Source organism: Dendrobates tinctorius, unplaced genomic scaffold (assembly GCF_039654945.1).
Source record: "Dendrobates tinctorius isolate UK_male_01 unplaced genomic scaffold, ASM3965494v1 ptg000145l, whole genome shotgun sequence".
Classification (NCBI taxonomy): domain Eukaryota; kingdom Metazoa; phylum Chordata; class Amphibia; order Anura; family Dendrobatidae; genus Dendrobates; species Dendrobates tinctorius.
The window spans coordinates 12036572-12059829 of NW_027361812.1; the positions used below are offsets into that span (position 1 = coordinate 12036572).

The window sequence follows — 23258 nt, forward strand, 5'->3', positions numbered from 1 at the left end:
AGACGAGTTTCGGAATTGGCGGCCCTGTCCTGCTGTCCTCTGTTCCTGAATTTTCATCAGGACAAGGCAGTTCTCAGACTATGAAGAGGAGGATGAATGAACTCATGGAGATCAACATCCGACACTGCGGAGACACCATCACGTGTTTCTCAACGCAGTGATTCTAGAGCACTGCCCCCATCCCTTATGGGAAATATGCAAAACATGCAAAACAGAAGCCACGGAGACACCATCACGTGTTTCTCAACGCAAGCAATGACCAGCCAGGTCTTTGTCCGGGAAGGAACAACCACGGGAAGGGCAGTCTCCAATGAAGGAAACCACCTATGCCAAAACATGGTATCCATCCACATACAGCTGTTTCGGGGTATTGCCCCTCATCAGTGTGGAGTAGGAAACTGGCTGGTAGGAGCAATGCCTAGTAAAAAGACTATGAAGAGGAGGCTGAATGAACTCATGGAGATCAACATCCGACACTGCGGAGACACCATCACGTGTTTCTCAACGCAGTGATTCTAGAGCACTGCCCCCATCCCTTCCTGCCCAAAGTCGTATCCTCTTTCCATCTCAATGAGGAAATTGTTTTGCCCTCCTTTTGTCCGGCACCAGTCCATTGCATTGAGAAGGCCCTCCACACCCTGGATGTGGTTAGGGCTCTGAGACGGTACATCTCTTGGACGGCTCCCTTCCGCAAGTCAGGTGCCCTGTTCGTACTTCCAGAGGTGTGCGGTCAGTGAGGCAGAACGCTGTCTGTGATTCAGGACAGGTGGGAGACGTGACCCTGAGGTAACCAGCTTCTTCAATCTCTGCTCTGAATCAACTCCTCCTGTGTCACCACTCCATTCAATGTCAGCAAGCAGTTAATCCTGAATGCTATATGTCTTTCATCTTAGCAAGTTTATATCTGATATATAGTTATTTCAACTTACTCTTTGTCCCCTTATGTAGTGAGGTCAAGTAACTTTTCAAAGTGCTTTATGATCCATGTAGTGCTGGACATTTGTTTCTGACCACACCATTCATTGGGTCCTGCTGTCTCAGTTTTATCTTGATTGATTGGTAACGAGGAGAAAAAAAACCCAAGATCTGAGAACTATCCTGCTATATATTCAGACCTAGCTTGGGGGAGCATTTATGCAGGGGGCATTTATGCACATTTAATCGAAGTACATTTTTATCAAAGTACAAGGCAGTTATATCATGGCAGTTAAACAGGTCAGGAGACAGGTAAGACCTTTACATACATCTACTCCCTGTACATTTGGATTACAACAAATATATACCATATGCATTTGTATAATTTATATCCTGGCCGCTGCATTCACACACATCAACCGCCCTGGCATTAACACACTCTACACTCCATCCATATCGGCCCCTCACTCCTTTCCTCTATGTATAGCACTCACGCTCTTTTCACATTGTTAAATTGCACAGATCCAGTCAGTCCCACCATTCAACATCAGAGACGCTCTCACAAATCACTCAACCATCTGCTCACTCTTACTATCCTTCTCCTAGTTGCTGGAGACATTGCTCCCAACCCTGGTCCCCCATGTTACAGAAAGTTAAACCCCCCAACTGCTACACTCAGAAACCCCTCTAATCTTATTAATATTCCCTGCATGCCTTCTGTCTCTCTTAATTGTGCCCTTTGGAATTCTCACTCAGTGTGTAATAAACTCTCCTTCATCCATGACTTATTTTTAAAGTCTCTTAACCTCCTGGCTCTTACTGAAACCTGGATCCAGCAGTCAGACACTACTGCTGCTCTTTCATATGGGGTATTACACTTCTCATACCCCAAGATCAGACAAAAGAGCAGGTGGAGGCATTGGTCTGCTCCTATCACCAAAATGTACCTTTCAGGTTATCCCTCAAGTACCCTCACGAGTCTTCCCTTTTGAGGTCCATGCTGTCACTCTACATCCCCCTCTCCATGTGAGTGGCGGTGGTGTATCGTCCTCCCGGCCCCTCCCATCAGTTTCTGGATCATTTTGCCACTTGGCTTCCACATTTTCTCTCCTGTGAGACCCCTACCCTCATCATGGGCGATTTCAACATCCCCATTGCTCTTCCCCTCTCCCCATCTGCTACCCTCCTCGTTTGGCCTTTCGCAGCTTACTAATTCTCCAACGCATGAAGACGGAAACTCCCTCGACTTGGTCTTCTCCTGGCTTTGTGCAGTGGATGATTTCGCTAACTCCCCTCTCCCGCTCTCTGACCACAATCTTCTTTCATTCTCTATCAAGTACTGCCAGGCCGCTCAGGTCACCCCCGCTGTCCATACCTTTAGAAACATACAGGCCATTAACACCCAAAAACTTATGAAGAACTTGCAGTCTTCATTGGCCCCTATCTCCTCCCTCTCATGTCCTGATTCTGCACTGAAGCATTACAATGAAACACTTCAAACTGCCCTGGATGAATTTGCACCTCCTAGACATAGAACAACACGACAAAGACAGTGACAACCCTGGCACACCCTGCAAATACGTTTCCTGCAGCGGTGCTCCAGGTGTGCCGAACGTCTATGGAGAAAATCCAATCTACACGAAGATTTCATCCATTTTAAGTTTATGCTTAGAACATACAACACTGCCCTTCACCTCTCTAAACAAACCTATTTCAACACCCTCATCACCTCACTGTCCAATAACCCTAAACGTCTCTGACACTTTTTTCATTCCCTGCTCAACCCAAGAGTGCAGGCCCCAACCACGGAGCTTCGAGCTGACGATCTGGCCAATTACTTCAAAGGAAAAATTGACCATATCCAACAGGAAATTATCTCCCAATCACCTCCTACCATGCACTGTCTTCCCTCCCCCACTGCATCTAGCTCACTCTCTGATTTTGAACCAGTCTCAGAAGTCGTAAGCAGGCTCCTTGCATCTTCTCGCCCAACCACTTGCCCAACCACTTGCACCAGTGACCCATTTCCGTCACATCTCCAGTCCCTTTCCCCTGCTGTCACCACTCACCTAACTAAAATATTTAACCCCTCTCTCTTCTGGTATCTTTCCCTCCTCATTTAAGCATGCCATCATACATCCACTACTTAAAAAACCATCCCGCGACCAAAACTGTGCCGCTAAATATAGACCGGTCTCTAATCTTTCCTTCATCTTTAAACTCCTGGAATGCCTGGTCCTCTCCTGCCTGATCCGCTATCTCTCTCTGATAACTCTCTTCTCGACCCTCTCCAATCCGGTTTCCGCTCTCTACACTCTACTGACACTGCCCTCACTAAAGTCTCTAATCTACTAACAGCTAAATCTAACGGTCCCTATTCCATGCTAATTCTCTTGGATCTCTCTGCAGCATTCGACACGGTGGATCATCAACTCCTCCTCACTATGCTCCGCTCCATTGGCATCAAGGACACTGTTCTCTCCTGGTTTTCCTCCTATCTCTCTGACCGCTCCTTTACTGTATCTTTTGCTGGCTCCTCCTTCTCTCATCTTCCCCTTACTGTTGGGGTTCCTCAAGGATCGGTTCTAGGCCCCCTCCTCTTCTTTGTACACTGCCCCTATTGGTCAAACGATCAGTAGATTTGGTTTCCAGTTACATCTCTATGCTGACGACACCCAATTATATGCTGCTTCTCCTGACATCACACCTGCCTTTTTAGAATACACCAGTGATTGTCTAAACGCTGTCTAACATCATGTCCTCACTATATCTGACACTGAACCTGTCAAAGACTGAACTCCTTGTGTTTCCTCGCTCTACTAATGTACCTATACCCGACACTGCCATTTGTGTGTGGTTCCACTATTACTTCCTAGCAACTTGCCCGCTGTCTTGGGGTCGCACTTGACTCCGAGCTTTCCTTTGTCCCCCACATCCGATCACTGGCTTGCTCTTGTTATCTGCATCGCAAAAACATTTCTAGAATTCGACCTTTTCTTACCTTTGACTCGGCAAAAACTCTTACTGTTTCTCTTATTCTCGTCTGGACTACTGTAACTCTCTTCTTATCGGTCTCCCTCTTACCAAACTCTCTCCCCCCCCCCCCCCCCCCCCTCCAATCTGTCTTGAATGCTGCAGCTAGGATCATATTTTTCACCAATCGTTACACCGATGCCTCTGCCTTGTGCCAGTCATTACACTGGCTACCCATCCACATATTAACCTAACTATCCCTGTGTGGCACAGCCAAAAGTTTTACCATAACCAGGTTCCCACTTGCTTTTTGCATCTATCAGTCCTCTGTGTCTGTACTGTTACACACTTAACATTATGGCTGGTCTATACAATCAGGGCAATTGTTACCACCCACCTTTTGTATCTACCTTTTTCCTCATAGATTGTAAGCTTGCGAGCAGGGCCCTCATTCCTCTTGGTATCTGTTATGATCTATGTGATTATTGTTATGCTGTAATGTCTGTACAAGTCCCCTCTGAAATGTAAAGTGCTGCGGAATATGTCGTCGCTAAAATTTATTATTTATTAGGCGCATAGGAAGAGTCTAGCCGCTTCAAAAACTACGCTATCCAGGTGGATTTGCTTGGCTATTCAGGAATCCTACCGTGTCTGGGACACTCCTGTCCCAGCAGGGATTAAGGCGCATTCTTTTCACTCAGTGGGCGGCGCCTCTTGGGCCATTCGGCACCAAGCGTCGTCAGAACAGGTCTTCAGCGCGGCGACTTTAGTCCAGCCTACATACCTTTTACAAACATTGCCTAATTCATTCTCAGGCCTCTGCGAATGCAGCTTTTGGCAGAGGCATCCTGCAATCTGCAGTACCACAGTGTTGAGTCAGTGGTGCATGGGGTATTAGCAGTTGTATGCCCCCCACCCAGGGACTGCTTTAGGACATCCCACTGTCTGTGTCCCCCAATGAGGCATAGGAGAAATAGGGATTATTGTGTACTCACCGTAAAATCCTTTTCTACGAGCCAATCATTGGGGGACCCAGCACCTACCCTGTTTGGCCTATTGGCTCACTGTAGCATTTTTAGGCTTTGACAGAGTTATGATTGTCATTCGTTTAATGCACCTACTGCTTTTTCACCGAACTGGGAAATTCCCAGCCAGCAAGAGGGGAGGAGTTATTTTTTTTTTTTTTTTTTTTTTTTTAATGTGCCTAGTGTGAGCCTCCTAGTGGCAGCAGCATGCACCCATGGTTCCTGTGCCCCCCCCCCCCCCCCCCATGAAGGCTCCAAGAAACAGATTTTACAGTAAGCAACCAAAAATCCTGTTTTGTTTTTTTTTCCAAAAAGGTAGTGTATAATAGTATGCAAAGTAGGGGCAGGTAAGTGAGGGACCTGTCATAGCTCTGTACAGACGTATATCTAAGCAGAGCGCCACATGAAGACCCCCCCCCCCCCCCCCCACAGGGAGCACGAGCATATCATTATCTGAAAACTACAAATACAGCTCAAACAACCACCACAAGATGGATTTCATCACCAGTTATCATTGTAATCAGTATGATCTGACACTGTAGGTTCCTGTGCACAACTCTGCTGTCTGGTAGCAAAGTCCATTACAACCAATAATCCAACGGGGTTGTTGATTTTTTGGAGGGGGGGGACAATTGTTAGATTTAATCTTCAGTTAAATTTCAAAAGTAAAATATAAACTTTCTTTTTGATAGATTTCTCTACAAAGTCTCAACAAAGAGAAGTAAAAATAAAACTTTCCAAAGGGAAGCGGTCAAATAAAAAAGGGAAGGCTCCTGAGATCACACCGAGCCCTCCAACAGATGACTTTCTGAAGGGTGTTCAGTTTAAATTTGTGGAAACCAGAGACTTGGCGAAACCTCCAGAATCTCCTACCAATGCACCTTCATCTCTGAAGAGCCTTCCTCAGTTTGTGTCACATACACTAGAGTGCACGTGTGCCTTGTGCTCAGACCTTGTCCTCTCACTGCTTTGCACAAGGTGGCAGGTTGCTCATGCAGAAAATGACCCCCAGAACCGAGCCTTGTTACGATCGGCTCTAAAGCGTTGTCAGTCCATAACACTCCGATTTTCTAAAATTTTGAATGGGCTCCTATGTACAAAGTATACAGAGTTGGGAATTGCTGATACGCTCACCGCTCGGGTGTATCAGGATCTAGTGTCCCCTCCTGATATTCCCGAGAGGATGCTAGAAGACGGTCTATGCTTTGTCTCTTCTCGTCCAGCTACTTTTCCCAAGCACTGGATGGCGAGTCTTCTACTAATGAAAGCTTTGGACTCTATTTACAAGCTGGCAACCAAACATGGTGGAATCATTGCAGATCTCTTCATCAAGGTATGGGGCTGGAAACCTCAGCAAGAGGCAAAAAAAGCTGCCAGTCTCAAGAGCAACGTCACCTCTTCTATATCCTCTACCAGTAAACGGAAGGGATCTCGCCTGATTTCAGCAGATTTTAATGATATATTTTCTCAGGAGGAATCTGATTCCACTCTTCCTTCTGCGCTTAGCAAGGCTCAGACTCCGATGCGAAAGGACCGTCTGAACTCCCAAACCAAGCCTGTGATTTCGACCATCTCCAAAAAGAGTTCTGTTACCATCTATAATGAAGAGTCTGCCCAGCCGGAATTGGAGCCGAGAGCTCCAAGAAGACGGAAGACTAGAGCAGTGATCAAGGTAAGGCCTAATCGTCACACTGGGTCCTATTCACCCAATACACACTGTGTAACAATACTATTCATGTCTCTGGGTAACAAGGATTACTGTTGGAGGCTTCTCTAAACTTTTGCACGTTTTTCAGGTTGATTTCAGTGACAGTGATTTGGAAATGCCAGATGACACTGACAATGATCCAACTTGGAATAATAAGCCAATGAATCACGCAAAGCCTGGTACCCGAGGAAGAACCAGGAGCTCTGTAGCACAGGCTGTTTCAGAGTCTGATGAGGATGACATGACCACAAAAAGTCGGGCCAGAAAAGGAAGAGGAAGCACAAAAAAGGCTCCAAAAGAGGGCAGCTCTCCTGGCATGCAACGGCAGCGTCCACAAGGAAAATTAGATGCTGCTTCTCTGGAAGTATTACGATCCATAGAGGAAGAACCTGAGTTGTTAGATCTTAGTATTGATGATCTACGGGCGTCTGATACTGAGGACCCCAAACCATCAAAAGGTAAAGAGTTGGTACCTGAAAATTCTGATTTAGTCTGATGTTCTGCATTGCAAGTTATGACATGAAAATACCCTGTTCTGAACATTAATTTTTGGTAATTGGGCAAATATAGAGAAGTTAAGGGAGTTGTCCACTGCTCAGACAATCCATTCTCAATCACTGAGTTCCCCCTTATAAAATAACAGATACTCAACTCTCGCATAGATGCCGTGCTAGCAGTGTTGGCACCGGCTTTCCCAGGGAATCGCGTAACATGTCGCATAAACCATGCAGCCAATTGGTGCTGTCTTCACTCTGCTCTACTTCTGACTTAGTTGACCTCTGGTGGGATTCGGAGCTGCAGCTGCTATCACTTCCTCCAAATATCTGATTTGTTGCAGATATCGCGTCATGATCGGCGGTCACTTCACTCTCCCATCCTTTGGACAAATCAGACGTTCAGAGGAATTGAAAGCAGCCGAAGGTCTGACGACCTCCAGATGTCTGTCACTTCCACAGAAGAGGAGAGTGGAATGACTATTTGGCTGTATGGATCCCATTACCTAATGTCACACAAACCCTGGAAGAGCCAATACCACAGAAATAACTCCCACACCAGAGGGGTGTATAGTTGCTATGATTTAATAAGGGGGAAATCGATTGATTTTGGAATAGGATGTCCCGAATAGTGTTAAAACTCTGCAGACTTATAAACTCCCCCAGCACCCGCACTGTGGGCTAAGGGGATTCGCTGGTTTCTGAGCTGGGAACGATGATGTATGCGTCATGCATACTCCCGACAGGAACCTGACTAGAGGCTGCGGCCTCGTTCCATACACTTGTATGAAGCAAAGCCACGGCTGCATCACTTGATGGCGCACAGCCTTGCTCAATGCAAGTATATAAAGCGAGGCTGCGCCCACTAGTCATATTCTGGTCTGGAGTATGTATAACGCAAACATAACTTCAGTTCCCGGTTCAGAAACCAGCAAATCCTTGCAATACTGTGTTTGGCGGAATTCATAAGTCTGCAGTCACACATTGTCTGCAGATGTATCATTTTGGACCGGACAACCCCTTTAACCATGCACTATTGTGAATATTGGTCTGTTAGATATATATATATATATATATATATATATATATATATATATATATATATATATATATATATATATATATATATATATATATATATATATATCTATATATATATATATATCTCTCTATCAAAGCAGCGTAAGGCTGGATGTACATATAACTGGGAATGCATAGAGGTTTCCACCTGGCATTTAACAAAAATGCCGGCTAAACTGATTAAGGAGCTGATCCCATTGTTTGCAGTGTGATGGTTCCCACCTGTCTGGAGAATCTGTTGCTGCACTGGATAATTGCAGGTATAACCCAGAGACTGGATCACAACCATTCCTATAATACCTCGTTCACACTTCAGTATTTGGTCAGTTTTTCTCCTATGCCTCATTGGGGGACACAGACAGTGGGTGTTATGCTGCTTGCCGCTAGGAGGACACTAAGTAAACCAGAAAGTTAGCTCCTCCCCTGCAGTATACACCCTCTCGCTGGATGAGATTTCTCCAGGTCTTGCTTAGTGTCTATAGGAGGCACTTGGGTCTGGTTTCAGACCCCACCGTTTTTTTTTTTTTTTTATTTTTGAATTTTCTGTAGATTTTATATTTTTTTAATAGAGTGAAGGCGACAGTTCCTTTCTACGTAGGGTAGGCTAAAAGTCTAGTCCCCGGCTTTTCCGGCCTACTAGGCCGCAATCTAAATAGCGCCGCCCACGCTAGCGCTGCCGCCCCCCCCCCCCCCCCCCCTCGGCGCCTCTCGTCTCTTACGAGAGACGCAATCCTAGTCTCGGGGGGCCATGAAATTTACCTCAGCCTGCTCTGGAAATAGGCTGTGAGGCGCGCACTCTGCCCGATACTGGGTGACGCCACAGGGCCACCGCTATTCCTCCTGGGGACACAGCACAGGACCGGGGTAAGCTGCATCTGCCCTCAGAACAAAGCTTAACCCCTTCCCGGCACATTCCCTGCAGCTACAGCCTAGAATCTGCCTTTAACCCTTTCAGGAGCGCTATGTCTCAATCTAAGGAGGCTAAACAGGCTGCTAAGAAGCACACTGCGTTTTTTACCGTGTACCACTTGCAAGACTGCCTTGCCCAGTGCCCAGACTAATCCGTTATGCACTGACTGCTCCCCGGACTGCGCTCCAGTGCCCTTCGCTGCCGCTGCTGAGGGGCTGCCTGCGTTTAGTCCCCCTGAGTGGGCTGCATCAAGGTCGGTGGAGTCACTGACCCAGGCCATAGACTCCCTCCGGGAAGCCTCTTTAAGTCAGCGTCTTTACCGCCCGAGCAGGGCTCTGGCAATGACTGGGAAATGTCCACCAGCAGGGGCTGTACTCGCTTAAGGGATGGTCAGGCTCGAAAGCGTCCCCACCCACTGTCTGTCCCCCTATGATTGGCTCAGAGAAAAGGATTTTACAGTGAGTACACAAAAATCTAATTTATTTTTTTTTTAACTCCAGTATTTGTAAGTCAGTACTTGAACGTGTGAATGTGGCCTTATAGGAATGGTTGTGATCCAGTCTCTGGGTTATACCTCCACTTATCCAGTGCAACGGCAGAGGAGTTAAAATACTGAACGTGTGAATAAGGTCTGATACTAAGGGTTAATGTGGACCAGCCAAATGGATCTCCCCTTAGTCCCCATTTGTGAGCTGTGATTTCCTTCACCCTCACTGTACGCACGTGACCAACAACTGTTTGTGATGTTTTTACTCCTTTCCCCAAATCTGCAGAAATGGCCAATATGTTGTACACCGTGCAGGTAAAGATCCGGAGGTTCCCTTCACTGGACCATATTCACTTTCTGTGCTGTCCGCTGCATCTCCCATAGTAGGGATAGGACCTGGCACTCTTTATTCAGCTAGAAAGATGGCTGCGTTCAATAAAACACTGGATTAGGAGAGCCGCTTGTCTTCGGATTACTGTATATACTCGTGTCTAAGCAGACACTCCCCCCCCAGTTTTGCCACAAAAAAACTGGGAAAACTTAGTCGCGTATAAGCCATGTCACCGCGCCCTCTGCTGGCTAAACGTCAGACAGGACGCAGCAGAGAGCGGTGAGCAGCGATGGACCGGGGGACAGGTGAATATCGCCCTACTTACCCCCTTCTGGCGCTCTCTCTGCAGCCCCGTTTCTCCATAGTTGACTCTCCCTTCCTGCCTTCACCAGTCATGTGATACTGCTCATTACACGCATATTCATGAGTTTAATGAGCGGTACCACTTGACCGCTGAAGGCAGGAAGGGAGACCGTGGAGAAGCAGGGCTGCAGAAACCACGCCGGGGGGGCAAGTATGATCTGTGACTCCCCCGCCGCCCCCCCCCCCAGGTTTTATGACTCGTGTATAAGCCGAGGGAGGGGGACTTTCAGCCCAAAAAAAGGGGTGAAAATCTAGGCTTATGCACGAGTATATACGGTACCTAATCTTGTAATATTTAATATCTAAGATTTTTTTTTTGTATGATTAAATATCCCATAAATTAGGTCACAAGGGGCAAAAATCCACAAAAAAGAAGGCGGCAGAGTGTGAAATTCTTAGAAAAGACATTGGACGGGATCTCCAGAGCTGGACGTCAGGAACACGACAGCGGGAAACAACTGCAAATGTGTTCAACTTCTCCGGACTTTCATCTTCACTACCAGATACATTCAGTAAGTAACAATCACCTGAAATGGGAACTAGTAGAGAATTTGGCATTGGTACAAGTGTCCTTAATCTTACCCGTGGAATAGTCCCAGTTTTCCTTTTGTTAATGGCTTGTTCTTTTCAGGTATCTCTGATCTGAGATCTGTCTCGTCTCTTCTTTGGGAAGCTTTGGAGGCTGTAGCCCATTTTCCTCCTTGTGCCTTATACTCCAGATTATGCCGACTTCTCGCCTTTTGCTCTGGAGGAGAAGACCCGTACATGACTGCCCTGTTAGTTAGTGAATCTGTTTCTGTCACGTTACGTCATCAGTTACTTAGTGACATTCATCGGAAGCTAAGGTAACAAGCGTTGGTAAATTGTGTGTAACTTTGGATAGCTTTTGCTGTGAAAATGGGAACATTTGTTAATAACCCTTCCTCAGAGCAGAACTAATCTTTGTACTATCAAATACTAGTTATTATGGGGCCATGTTTTGGTTATCTTTCCAAAAAAAAAAAAAAAAACTCCAGAAAGATGACCTATGTAAAGGATGTGCAATCGCTTTCTGACCAGACTACCAGTCTTCCCCATCCCTGACAGTGGCGCTCTCTTCTGTGCTAAACCAGTGCAGCATCACTCCTGCCATTGCGGGGTCCTGCTGTGCTAAACTAGGGCCGCCAAGCTTCAATCCTGCCATCGCAGGCTCCTGCAGTGAGGCTGACAGTAATCAGTAGAGGTGATGGTATATCCTAGCATTATGCAATCTCTTTCTGGCATGAGGTTTTCCCATCTGCCCTCATAACATGGCTATTGCCCTAAATAGTTGATTTTCTCATATTTTTTTCCACCACTTTCCTTAGAACTCTAAATTGTGCCGTTTCTCTGTTATACCTCCTAATTTAATGCGTATGAATAAACTATGAACTGGATGTTACCATTTATGCTGTCTATACATTCAGTGTGTTAGGGTCATGTTCCCACACTGACCGTATAGCCAAAGGGGTAATGCTCCGCTGTCAGCTCCCTCATATATTTCACGGAGCAATAACACAAACTGCACAACACAGATGACAGAAGGATGCTTCGGAAACTTTATGGCAATTTAATAATGGGTTTGCTTTACAAAATATCAGTAGGGCAGATGGCCTTTAAAGGGAACTTGTCAGGTCCTCTGTGTCTCCAACTGTTACTGCTCCTGTATGCACTCATTTCTTTAAAGAGAATCTGTCAGCAGGATTTTGCCCACCAAGCTACAGAATTTATATGTGCATGTAGTTCTTTCTAAGAGAAGTCCAGCAATATCTTTATATGGCCAGTCCGTTTCTGCATTACTTAATCAGCATTTTACTTGATATGCAAATGAGGTTGAAAAACTTTTGTAGATCAGAAGCCTCTGTCACTCCAGCTCTGTTCCCCACCCAGTTCCTCTACCTTATGCTAGACTAGCAGACTCTATGCTTTGTGGCTTTAGGCAAAGGAGTCTTTTGTAAAGTGCCGTATATACTAGTTTATAAGCCCCACCCCCTAATTCTGCCACAAAAAAACTGGGAAAGCGTATTGACTCGCGTATAAGCCTAGGGTTAATGGTCTAAGAAGACGCTCCATAGATAACCCCCCCCCCCCCCATATGCTGCTGCACAAGGGTTAATGCTGGCCCAAGAAGATGCTCCATAAATACCCCCATATGCTGCTGCACAAGGGATAATGCTCCATAAATACCCCCATATGCTGTTGCACAAGGGTTAATGCTGCTCCATAAATACCCCCTTATGCTGCTGCACAAGGGTTAATGCTGCTCCATAAATACCCCCCAGGTGCCGGTGTCCTAAGCCCCCGGGACTGGCGATATTTACCGCTTCCTGTTCCATCCCGCCCTCTGACCTGAATGGAGGAGGACCCGGAGAAAAAAAGGGCTGAAAATCTCTGCTTATACACGAGTATATACAGTAGTAGGCGGTGGTGAATAGAGCTGGAGTGACAGGGGCTTCATAGCTACAAACAGCTCTTCAGCTTCATTTGCATACCAATTCAAACTGATTTCTCAGTAATGGAAGAATGGATTGACCAGGTAAAGGTGTTGCTGGTCTTGACTTTGTAAGTACTACATGCACATATAAATAGTACGGGGGGGGGGTGAAATTCTTAAAAAAAAGTGTGATGTGGATTGCAAATTCTACTATAATGTGCTGTTATACCGCAACTTTGCATATGCTAATGAGGCAGGACTAGCCTTTTGGGGCATCCCTTTTGCAGTACTAGTCCTGCATCAGAAACTCTAGCCACACCTCCTTGGGGATGATTGAGGGGTTACGTAGAATCCCTGTTATGGTGGGGACCATCCTGTAGGCTGTCAATCACGCTTAGGGAGATCTTCAAAAGATCCGCGGCAGGACTAGTCTGTTCTTAACATATGCAGACCTGCAGGATAAAAGTACAGGCTTGAGAGGATGCAGCAGCAGTAATCCCCATCTAACAGTTTATCAGATTAAATGATCTCTTTTACAGTTCAGTTAGATCTCAAAAGCAAATCTGCTTGTTTTTTCGAGTGTCACTCTTGTCCATGCCTCATGGGAGAAAGGAAACAAGCCACAATACTCACTGCCCATAGACCGCAGTGTCACCCTTGCCAAAATAAAGCAGCCATGATACTATATTTGGAATTTTAATGTTTTATGGTTTTTATCCTCTTATGTTTATATATCTTAGGAAATTAAAGAAGGAGGGTTTGGGCGATGTGACTGACAAGTTACAGTGCCTGTCTCTAGATGATCACAAGGACCCCAGGGTTCAGTATCTCTCTCAACTTGAGGCTCTCTTCCAGTTCCCAAAACAGTCCATACAAGCACATTCACTCAAGGAGCAGATCGCACAGATCCCAGCAAGTATGTCTGATTATTCCGGAGCCTGACTTGTCTTCTCACCGTTGTGGTACAAGGGCTAACCCGGACCTGTTATCTTGCAGACACCGCAGTGTGCATACTGACATTAGCGGACTCTCAGACCAGGGATTCCGGAGATACCCTGCTACTGTGTAGGCTCGAACAGGGAAATGCTCCCGTTACTGTACAAATACCTACATCACATCTGAAGGTAACAATCACGTCTCTGAATAGTACATGATTATGCCCGAAATGGAAGACTAAATACCAGGGATTAGGACACGCATGGGTTTATCAGGGGGACTGACATTCTACTGTTAGATGTGCCCATGTCTCAGTTAAACTTAAAGGGGTACTCCTACCTCGTACATTTTTGCCATATCCAATATCGCTGGTGGATGCAGGTTCCTGTCATCTAACTTATGAGGTCAGCTGCTCATGGTCAGTGGACAGGTGGCTGGAAGTCCCATACAAATGAATGGCAAGAGCCACACACGTACAGTATAACACAACAATGAGTACACCCCTCACGTTCTTTATCTAATGAAAGGTGAACCTTTGATCAAATTTAAAGTAGTCAATGTACAGCTTGTAATAACAGTGTAAATTTGGCGTGCCCGCTATATAACTTGCCACACAGCCATTAATGTTTATACCACTGTCAACAAAAGGGAGTACACCCCTAAGGTGTCATGTGACTCATTAGTGTTACAAGGTCTCAGGTGTGACTGGGGAGCAGGTGTGTAAAATTTGGTGTTATTGCTCTCCTACTAGTCACTGGAAGTTCAACATGGCTCCTCACTGCAAAGAACTCTCTGAAGATCTGAAAAAAAGACTTGTTGCTCTACATAAAGATGACACAGGAAATGAGAATTTCCAACACCCTGAAACTGAGCTGCCAACACGGTGGTCAAGACAGGTTCCACTCAAACAGGGCTCGTCATGGTCGACCACAGGGGTTGCGTGCATGCGCTCAGCGCCATATTCAGAGGTTCTTTTCAGAATAGACATTTGAGTCCTGCAGAGGTTACAGGGGTTGGGGAGGGGATCAGCCTGTCGGTGCTCAGACCATACATTGCACACTGCATCAAATTGGTCTGCATTGCTGTTGTCCCAGAAGGAAGCATCTTCCTAAGATGATGCACAAGAAAGTTCACAGTTTGCTGAAGACAAGCAGACTGAGGACATGGATTACTGGAACCATGTCCTTTGGTCCAATGAGGCCAAGATAAACTAATGTGGATCAAATGGTGTCACGCGTGTGTCAACTAGGTGAGGAGTGCAAAGACAAGTGTCTGGCCTACAGTCAAGCATGGTGGTGGCAGTGTCACTGTTTGGTGCTACATGAGTGCTGCTGGCTCTGGGGAGCTACAGTTCATTGAGTGAACCATGAATGCCATCATGTACTGTGACATTTCTGAAGCAGAGCATAATCCCCCCCCCCTTCAGAAACAGGACTGCAGGGCAGTATTCCAACGTAACAACCCCAAACAGACCTCCAAGACTACCACTGCCTTGCTAAAGAAATGGAGGGTGAAGGTACTGAATTGTCCAAACATATCTCCACACCTAAACCCTGTTCAGCATCTATGAAGCATCCTCAAAAAGAAGGTGGAGGAGCGCAAGGTCTCTAAACATCACCAGCTCCGTGATGTCGTCATTGAGGAGTGGAAGAAGATTCCAGTGGCAACCAGGGAAGCTCTAGTGAACTCTATGCCAAGAGAGCTAAGGCAGTGCTTGAAAATAATGGTGGCCACACAAAATATTTACACACTTGGGCACAATTTTGCCATTTTCACTTAGGGGTGTACTCTCTTTTGTTGCCAGCATTTTAGAAATGTATGGCTGTGTCATTTAGAGGGCACATCAAATTTACACTGTTATTCAAGCTACTGACTACTTTACACTGTATCAAAGTGTCAGAGCTTCAGTGTTGTCTCATGAAAAGAGATGAGTGACCATTTTTGAGGGGTGTACTTTTCTGACATACTGTATATGGGACCTCTGACAACAGCTTGGGAAGAGGCCCAATTGTCAGATAAATTGCCGTAACCCAGATTTACCATATACCTATGGCATATCCCCATGCGTATGCCATAAATATGCGATATGGGAATACCCCTGAAAACTGGTGCTGTGGATATTAATCCCAAATAGCTCTCTACAACATGGTGCGAGTCAGCAAATAAGGCTATGGCCATGGAGCTTAGGCCTAAAAAGTTGTCACATCTGGAACCACATGGTCCGTCTTGTCCATTGAGCGTAATAGGGCTATGTTTTAGGCTTTTGATATGAGAAAATTGCCTTTTACCTACTTTCACATATAAATATTATACCGCTACTGTTTTTCCAATAGGTTCCTCTGAGCTCTGCACTACTAGAGTTTGATGAAATTCAGAAAGTGCAGAAAACTGTCAACTATCTGACTGACAAAAAGGAATGGTGGGAAGGACGCACAGCTCTGGACAGCCGCATGAAGGTACACACTTCAGCTGTGGATTTATTTATTTTTTAAAGTTGTGTAAACTATCTTCTGAAAAATGGCGAGTATGAGGAACCCTTTGTATATTCTTGATTGATGGAACCATCAACTTGACAGAGCGTGGTTGTGAAGAATATGGGAGATTTAATTTCACGTCCAATCAATTATATCATATCGGGCATAGGATTATAAAGCCCCCTTAAGTGTGCAGCTGTAGGAGAAAACCTAGCCCAAAAGGCCATACATCGTGTACATTTTCGAGATCTCTGGAGTCATCCATTCTAACACCCTAGGGAGGGGACATAAGTAGAATGGCTAGAAGTAACCAGATAGCAAAGATGTGTTTAGGCTTGGCGCGTAGCAGGGACCCGGCCGGATCCAATGGTGCTAAACCCGCATCCCTAGGACCATCCATTAATGAGTTAGGACTCCTCTTAGGTTATGGAGTTTATACCTGCTACAATCAAGGGGTGGGGATTTAGGTTCAGCCCAGAGAGGAGTAACCCAAAGGAAATAAAGGTTAGTGTAAGACCATGTGGTCGGTCTCTCTCTATGTTATGCATGCGGCCCACTTCGAAAGTGGGGTCATGTTGAGTAACTTGCTGTGAAGGACCTAGGAGCTGGCTGGCAGCCCATGCCCCCTGCAACCCAGCACACACGGTCGAACATCAACCTAGATATAAACATGATCCATCTGCTCATATCTTTTTGTCCTACCACCATTGTATTTGCATATCTGACGATTGTATAACAAGCGTCTACATAATGTATTGTCTAGTGTGCCCTTAAGTTGATTAAATATATAATCTAACCTTGGGGCTGCTCTTTTACCTCGATCCACATGTCCGTTTCCATGCTACAGGGGCTGGTTTCTGCCCCGATATAATACTGTTAACCGACCGGGCTTATATCCAATGGGGAACTGGTGGCAGTCCGACCGGGCTGATACCACTGGGGCTATTGAAAGTGGCCGGTCAGGGTTGTGAGCAAGTGTGGTGCCACATCCTCACTCCCCGTGCCTCCAGAGGCCCATGTGGGCAGGGGGCATCTGTATAATTGTACCAAGCTGACCTTGCGTCCTCCCCACTTTCACCAACGCGCGTTCCGCACCCCCTGAGGACACGCATTACGTGATCCATCTGATGCAATAGTTACTTCAGGTGGGATGGAAAGGTGCAAGTTTCAGTTCTCTAGTTTTAATTGCCCCCATTGTAGCACCCTATGATTGCAGGTAGACGCGCTTTATTAGTAGTATTAGTGTTTTGGTGTATGTCATCCCTGTTGAGATTTCTCCCCCCCCCCCTGCTGTACTGGGGGTCATGTTCATACATTCACGCTGTTTTTCCATGTAGGCTTTAATACAGTCACTTGATGATCATGTGCTCGGATGTTGGAAGAGTCTGCTGTCTCCACCATGCTCTATGGCAGCATTAGAGGATGAGGCTAAAGGACTCTCCAAGGCCTTCACCCTTTGTGGCTGGAGGAGACCAGACGCTGCACTTCTGAAGGTAACTATTCGTTAAAAGGTTATTCCTCAAAACTTAGTTGTCCATTATTCATTGTTGGGGATCTGACTATTGAGGCTCCGGAACCAGGGAACCTGTCTCTGCAGAGCCCCATCTTTAGTGGTGTGGGGTGCACACTTTTGATCTCTGCTCCCTTTATTGCTTATGGAACTGTGAGAAATGGCTGCTTGGCTTTCTTCATCCCTCCCATAAATGATGACTAAAGCAGTGGTCAAGCATGTGCACAGTCACTATAGTCAATACTGCAGAGGTGGGTTTCAGAGCCTGGGATTCAGGATCATTTAGGATTTTGGCAGTCAGAGACCCCCAGTCATCAGTAAGTTATTCCCTATTCTAAAATGAGATTACCGTGTTTTTTGCTTCGTAAGATGCCCTTTTTTTCCCCTAAACTTGGGGGGGGGGGGGGGGGGATGTGGGTGCGTCCTATAAGGCGGTCATGCCTTACTGGGTGTAGGCCGCACTGCAGGGGTGTTTCCGGGTGCCCAGCGGTGTCTCCGGCTGGGTCTCTGCCGACATTTTGTGACGGGCCAGAGCCCCGGGGCACTTTCTCGGTTCCCTCTGTGTGATGGACTCCGCCCCCCCGGCAGCAGCATAAGACCCCCTGGCAGCGCGCTGCACATCAGAGCACCCCCTCATCCCTTCCTGCGGCATCACCCCACACCTGCCTCCTCCGGCAGCGACTCTGGGACCCCGCTTCACCACAGCCACCACCCCTGGTAACCAATAAGATGCATGGATTATAAAAAGCACAATCATTTTATTAAAAAATGTTTCTTATTTTTCTCCTCAAAATTTGGGGTGCGTCTTATAAAGCAAAAAATATGGTACTTACCATCTTGGGAATTCCTCTGTAAAATCTTAATGGATTAACAGCTGCACCAAACTAAATTTTAGGGTATGGTCCCATTATTCCCTTTTTAATTTTGTTTGGGTAACAGTGCAATGCATTAAACATTTCACAAATGTCTGGATAGGATGTAACATAGCAGTGTCGGAAAGCCGGTGGATGCTTTGTTCATATATCTTTGCTTGCCGCCCTCCCCTCCCTACCTAATTCAACAAGAGTATCTATTTAGTATGTTGGATCAGAGTGCAAGATTGTTTTAAGGCTGTGTGCACGTAGCGTTTTATTCTGGACACTGAAAACCGTACTCCTTCCCAGAAATTGAGCTGTTTTTTTTCACGATTGTGTTCGCGAATTTTGCCGCGATTTTTGCGTGTGATATTCAAGCACTTTCCAAGCGATTTGAAGCATCGCTTGGAAAGTGATTGACAGGTTGGTCACACTCGTCAAACATAGTGTTTGACAAGTGTGAGCAGGTTTTTACTATTGAGGCTGCCTATGCGGCCTCAATAGTAAAAGAAAGAATGTAAAAAATAATTTAAAAAAAAAAATTGGGGTATATTTACTTTCCGACGTCCCACGCTGCCATCCCGGGCCTCAGCATTCCCAGTAATGCCTTGCGAGACCTGTGATGACGTAGTCTCGCGTTGCTATAGCGATCTCGCGAGACTACGTCATCACAGAACCTTGCCGCAAGGCATTACTGGGAACGCTGAGGCCCGGGATGGCAGCGCAGGACATCGGAAGGTAAATATACCCCGATTTTATTCATTTTTTTTTTTTTACAGGGGTATGGTATCCAGGGCCTGGAGGACAGTCTCCTCTCCTCCACACCGTGGGTACCAACCGCACATGAGACGCTTAACTTCGCACATGGTGGGCATAGCCACATGCGGGAAGTAAGCGATTCTCATGCATTCCTATGGGTGCGGAATCGCGGCAATTCTTTGCGATTCCACACAAAAGAATGATCATGCTGCGACTTTTTTTTTTTTTTTTCCCCCGCGATGCGATTCCGCCGTGGAAAAAAGCGCAGCATTAGCACAGCATGTGCGGAATGCCATAGGAATGCATGGGGGCGTTCTGTACACGATTTTTAAACGTTTTCGCGCTGATAATCATGGCAAAAAACGCTTAAAAATCGCATCGTGGGCACACAGCCTAAGAGTCGCTTTTTTTTTCTTTTTTTTTTTTTTTTTTCCCTTTAATGGGTTTATGGTTATCAAATTATAAGAATAAAAAGATTTGCAGCCCCCCCCGCCTTGTGGACACATTGGTAATCTGTGGCTGTTGGACTAAGGCCCCCGTTACACACTGCGATATCGCTAGCAATATCGCTGTAAAGTCACCGATTTTGTGACGTAGCAGCGATATTGCTAGCGATATCGCTACATGTGATACTTACCTCCGACCGGCTCCCCCGCTGATTATAGCTGGTCGCGCGACAAGGTCCTGGATCATTTCTTGTCGGGCGCTTCCTGTGGCGCCGGCGAGCGACGCGTGGAGCCGGGCGGGAGGACGTCAGGATCGCCGCATCTGGCAGGTAAGTAGCGACCACCGACCCCAGCGATATCGCTGGTGAGATCTGCCTGTGTGGCAGCTCACTAGCGACCACTTAGCGATGCACCAGCGATCCATATAGTTGTCGGGATCACTGGTGCATCGCTAAATGTAACGGTACCCTAAAGCCCTGCGAGCCTCTTCCTACCCATGTGCATATTTCCCCCCCCCCCCCCCCCCCCAGTGCTGCTTCCGATTAATAGTCCCGGTGTTGTGACTCGTGCATGCTGTCTCGCCAAGCCTACTAATTAGAAGAGGTGCCAGCGATGCCCACATGTAAGTAAAAGGTTCACAGGGCTCTGGTCCATTGGCCACAGACTATCAATGTGGCTGCTGGACCAAGTTTCTTTGATTTTATTTTTAATCAACTCTACTAATATATCTATCTATATCTTAGTGTAGGCGAAAAGTTCTACAACTTCTGAATGTTTTGTCTGTCTTCGTTAATTTGACGTATTTGCCTTCGGAGTATAGGAATAGTCTGAATTAGAATAGTCTTTATTACACTGAGGCGGCAAACCCCCTACGTGTCTCTTCCTTCGCTCTGCCGAGGCGTTCGTGCTGTTGGATCCTGCGTATAACAATGCTCTCCTAGTTAAATACATCAATAGTAACTGTCCAAGCCCGGGCAGAGCAGGTCACTGATGATTGCCTAGCCTGAATATAGTAGTATCCCCTCCTTTGCTGATAGCTGGAGTATCTGTACAAGTGTGCGACCTCTGAATGTACACAAGTGATCAATGACGGCAAACCATAGCACCAGGTGTATTAGAGTATTGTATATCTGTTCCTTTACACAGTGATTAAGCCTTACTGACCCCTACAACGTACACACTGTTGATGTACAGCTGATGCTTTCTCATTACAGGTCATTTTAGGAGGAGGCCAAAACTTAACCCCAGAGCACATCCGTTCTTTTGTCCAAGGATTTTGTACCTCAGACACTGAACGTGCAGAGGAGCTTCTTCAGAAAGCTGTGGACAGGCTGAAGCTGAAAACTCAACCTCCTGTTGGCCATCTTGTGCTCATACTGGATAAGGTGAGCTGCGACATTTTCTGCAGATGACATACGTTCTTTCTTCAGTTGAGCAATTTTTAGAACTGGCTCCCTTTCACTGTGAGGCTATAGAAGGTTAGGTTCACATCGGTTAGATATGTTTTGCATGGTGCAGCATGTCATGTTTTTTTCTCCTACACCTCATTGGGGGACACAGACAGTGGGTGTTATGCTGCTTGACACTAGGAGGACACTAAGTAGACCAGAAAAAAAGTGAACTCCCCTGCAGTATACACCCTCTCGCTGGATGAGATTTCTCCAGTTCTTGCTTGGTGTCCATAGGAGGCACTTGGGTCTGGTTGCAGACCCCACTGGTTTTATTTTATTTTTACATTTTTCTGTAAATTGTTTTTTAATTAACGGAGTGAAGGGGGCGACTGTTCCTTTCTACAGCCCGCTCTCCCCCGAACCAACAACAGGCAAGCACGTGGAGTATACCTCCCCGTACACTTTCCTTTGACGTTTAGGGCTGATTCCTCTGGCGATGATCCTTACGGTCCTGGTAATCCAAGGATACGAGGGCTAGTGCATGGAGTGCAATGAAGAAAACTGGAACAGCGCTTCCGAATGCCCTGAATCGGCCCCATAGCTCTCCATCCCCCCTGCTATAGGGAGGATCGATTGAGCATACCCCTTTAATAACTCCTCCAGCTCTGCTTCATCAGCCAGGAGGATAAGACCTGCATGGATGGCCCCGGACAGCGCGGCCTGCCAAGCATTGGAGTGGAATTATGGGGTTGGATCCTGCCCCAACCTCCCCGCTCGGGTAGGCCAAAAATTTAGTCCCCGGCTTTTCCGGCCTACTAGGCTGCAATTTGAATAGCGCCGCCCGCGCTAACGTCGCCGACCCCCTCCTCTTGGCGCCTTATTACTTACGAGACGCGCAATTCTAATGTCGGGGACCATGTCTTTTACCTCAGTCTGCTCTGAACACGAGCTGTGAGGCGTGCAGGATCACGGGTCACACCACAGGGCCACCGCTTTCCTCCCGGGGGACACAGCACAGGACCGTGGGTAAGCTGCATCTGCCCTCAGATTAAAGCTTAACCCTTTCCTGGCACATTCCCTGCAGCTGCAGACACTCTGCCGTTAACCCTTTCAGGAGCGCTATGTCTCAATCTAAGGAGGCTAAACTGGCTGCTAAGAAGCACACTTTTTTTCTTTTTTTTTTTTTTTTTTACCATGTGTACCACTTGCAAGTCTGCCTTACCCAGTGCACAGACTAATCCGTTATGCACGGACTGCGACCCGGCCTGCGCCCAAACACCTTTCACCGCCGCTGCTGACGGGCCTCCTGCTTTTAGTACCTCGGAGTGTGCTGCGTCCCTGTCACGGTCGGAGTCTCTGACCCAGGCTATATCCTCCCTCCGGGAGGACTCTTTAAGTCAGAAAGCGTCAGGAGGGCTCTGGCATTGGCCGGGAACCGTCCACCAGCAGGGGCCATACTCGTTCAAAGGATGGTCAGGTCTCTAGAAAGCGGACCCATGACACGTCCGCTAGTCACGTTCGCGCCTCAGCATCTGCAAACCCTGTCTCTCGCTCTCCCTCTCCTGAGGTTCACAGCGAGCACGACTGAATTCGAATCTGACACGTCAGCTCCTCAGAATCCCCCAACTGATCAAGAGTCGCTTGATTCTCTTATAGAATCAGTCAACAGGATTCTGAAGTTGGATGAGGAAAATATTCCCGCTCCAGCACACCCTATCTCATATAAGAAAACCAAGCATGTGCGCAGGTTATTTACCAGCCATCCGTACTTGAAGGAAATTGTCCAGAATCATAGAGATCATCCACATATACGGTTCACAGGGCAAAGTCAGGCGAAATACCCTTTTGATCCAGACATAATGAAGGATTTGTTACAGTCCCCTCCGGTGGACCCTCCTGTATCGCGTCTTGCTTATAAAACGCTCCTATCCGTTTCTGAGGGTTCCTCAATCAGAAACCCCTCCAATCGTCAAATTGACTACCTTGCCCGTTCAGTTTTTGAAGCTTCAGGAGCAGCGCTTTTTCCATCTTTCGCGGCAATTTGGGTCACTAAGGCAATGGCTGCTTGGGCAGAAGTCTTGATTACTTCCTTCCAGGGCACCAGTCTTCCTCCGGAGGCATCCACTGTCGCCAGGCGGCAGAGTCACGCA

At 46.7% G+C, this 23258-nt stretch overlaps 1 protein-coding gene across 1 annotated transcript in view; it reads left to right on the forward strand.

The window, feature by feature from the left end:
* Positions 1-23258, forward strand: part of ESPL1 (extra spindle pole bodies like 1, separase) — a 112803-nt gene that overhangs the window by 77159 nt on the left and 12386 nt on the right. Inside the window, exons 18-26 of the mRNA XM_073546193.1 lie at positions 5606-6585; positions 6710-7079; positions 10631-10798; positions 10918-11131; positions 13479-13654; positions 13735-13862; positions 16008-16130; positions 17486-17641; positions 20932-21102. Of these exons, the coding sequence (XP_073402294.1) occupies positions 5606-6585; positions 6710-7079; positions 10631-10798; positions 10918-11131; positions 13479-13654; positions 13735-13862; positions 16008-16130; positions 17486-17641; positions 20932-21102 (2486 nt within the window). The remainder of the gene's footprint in view (positions 1-5605; positions 6586-6709; positions 7080-10630; positions 10799-10917; positions 11132-13478; positions 13655-13734; positions 13863-16007; positions 16131-17485; positions 17642-20931; positions 21103-23258) is intronic.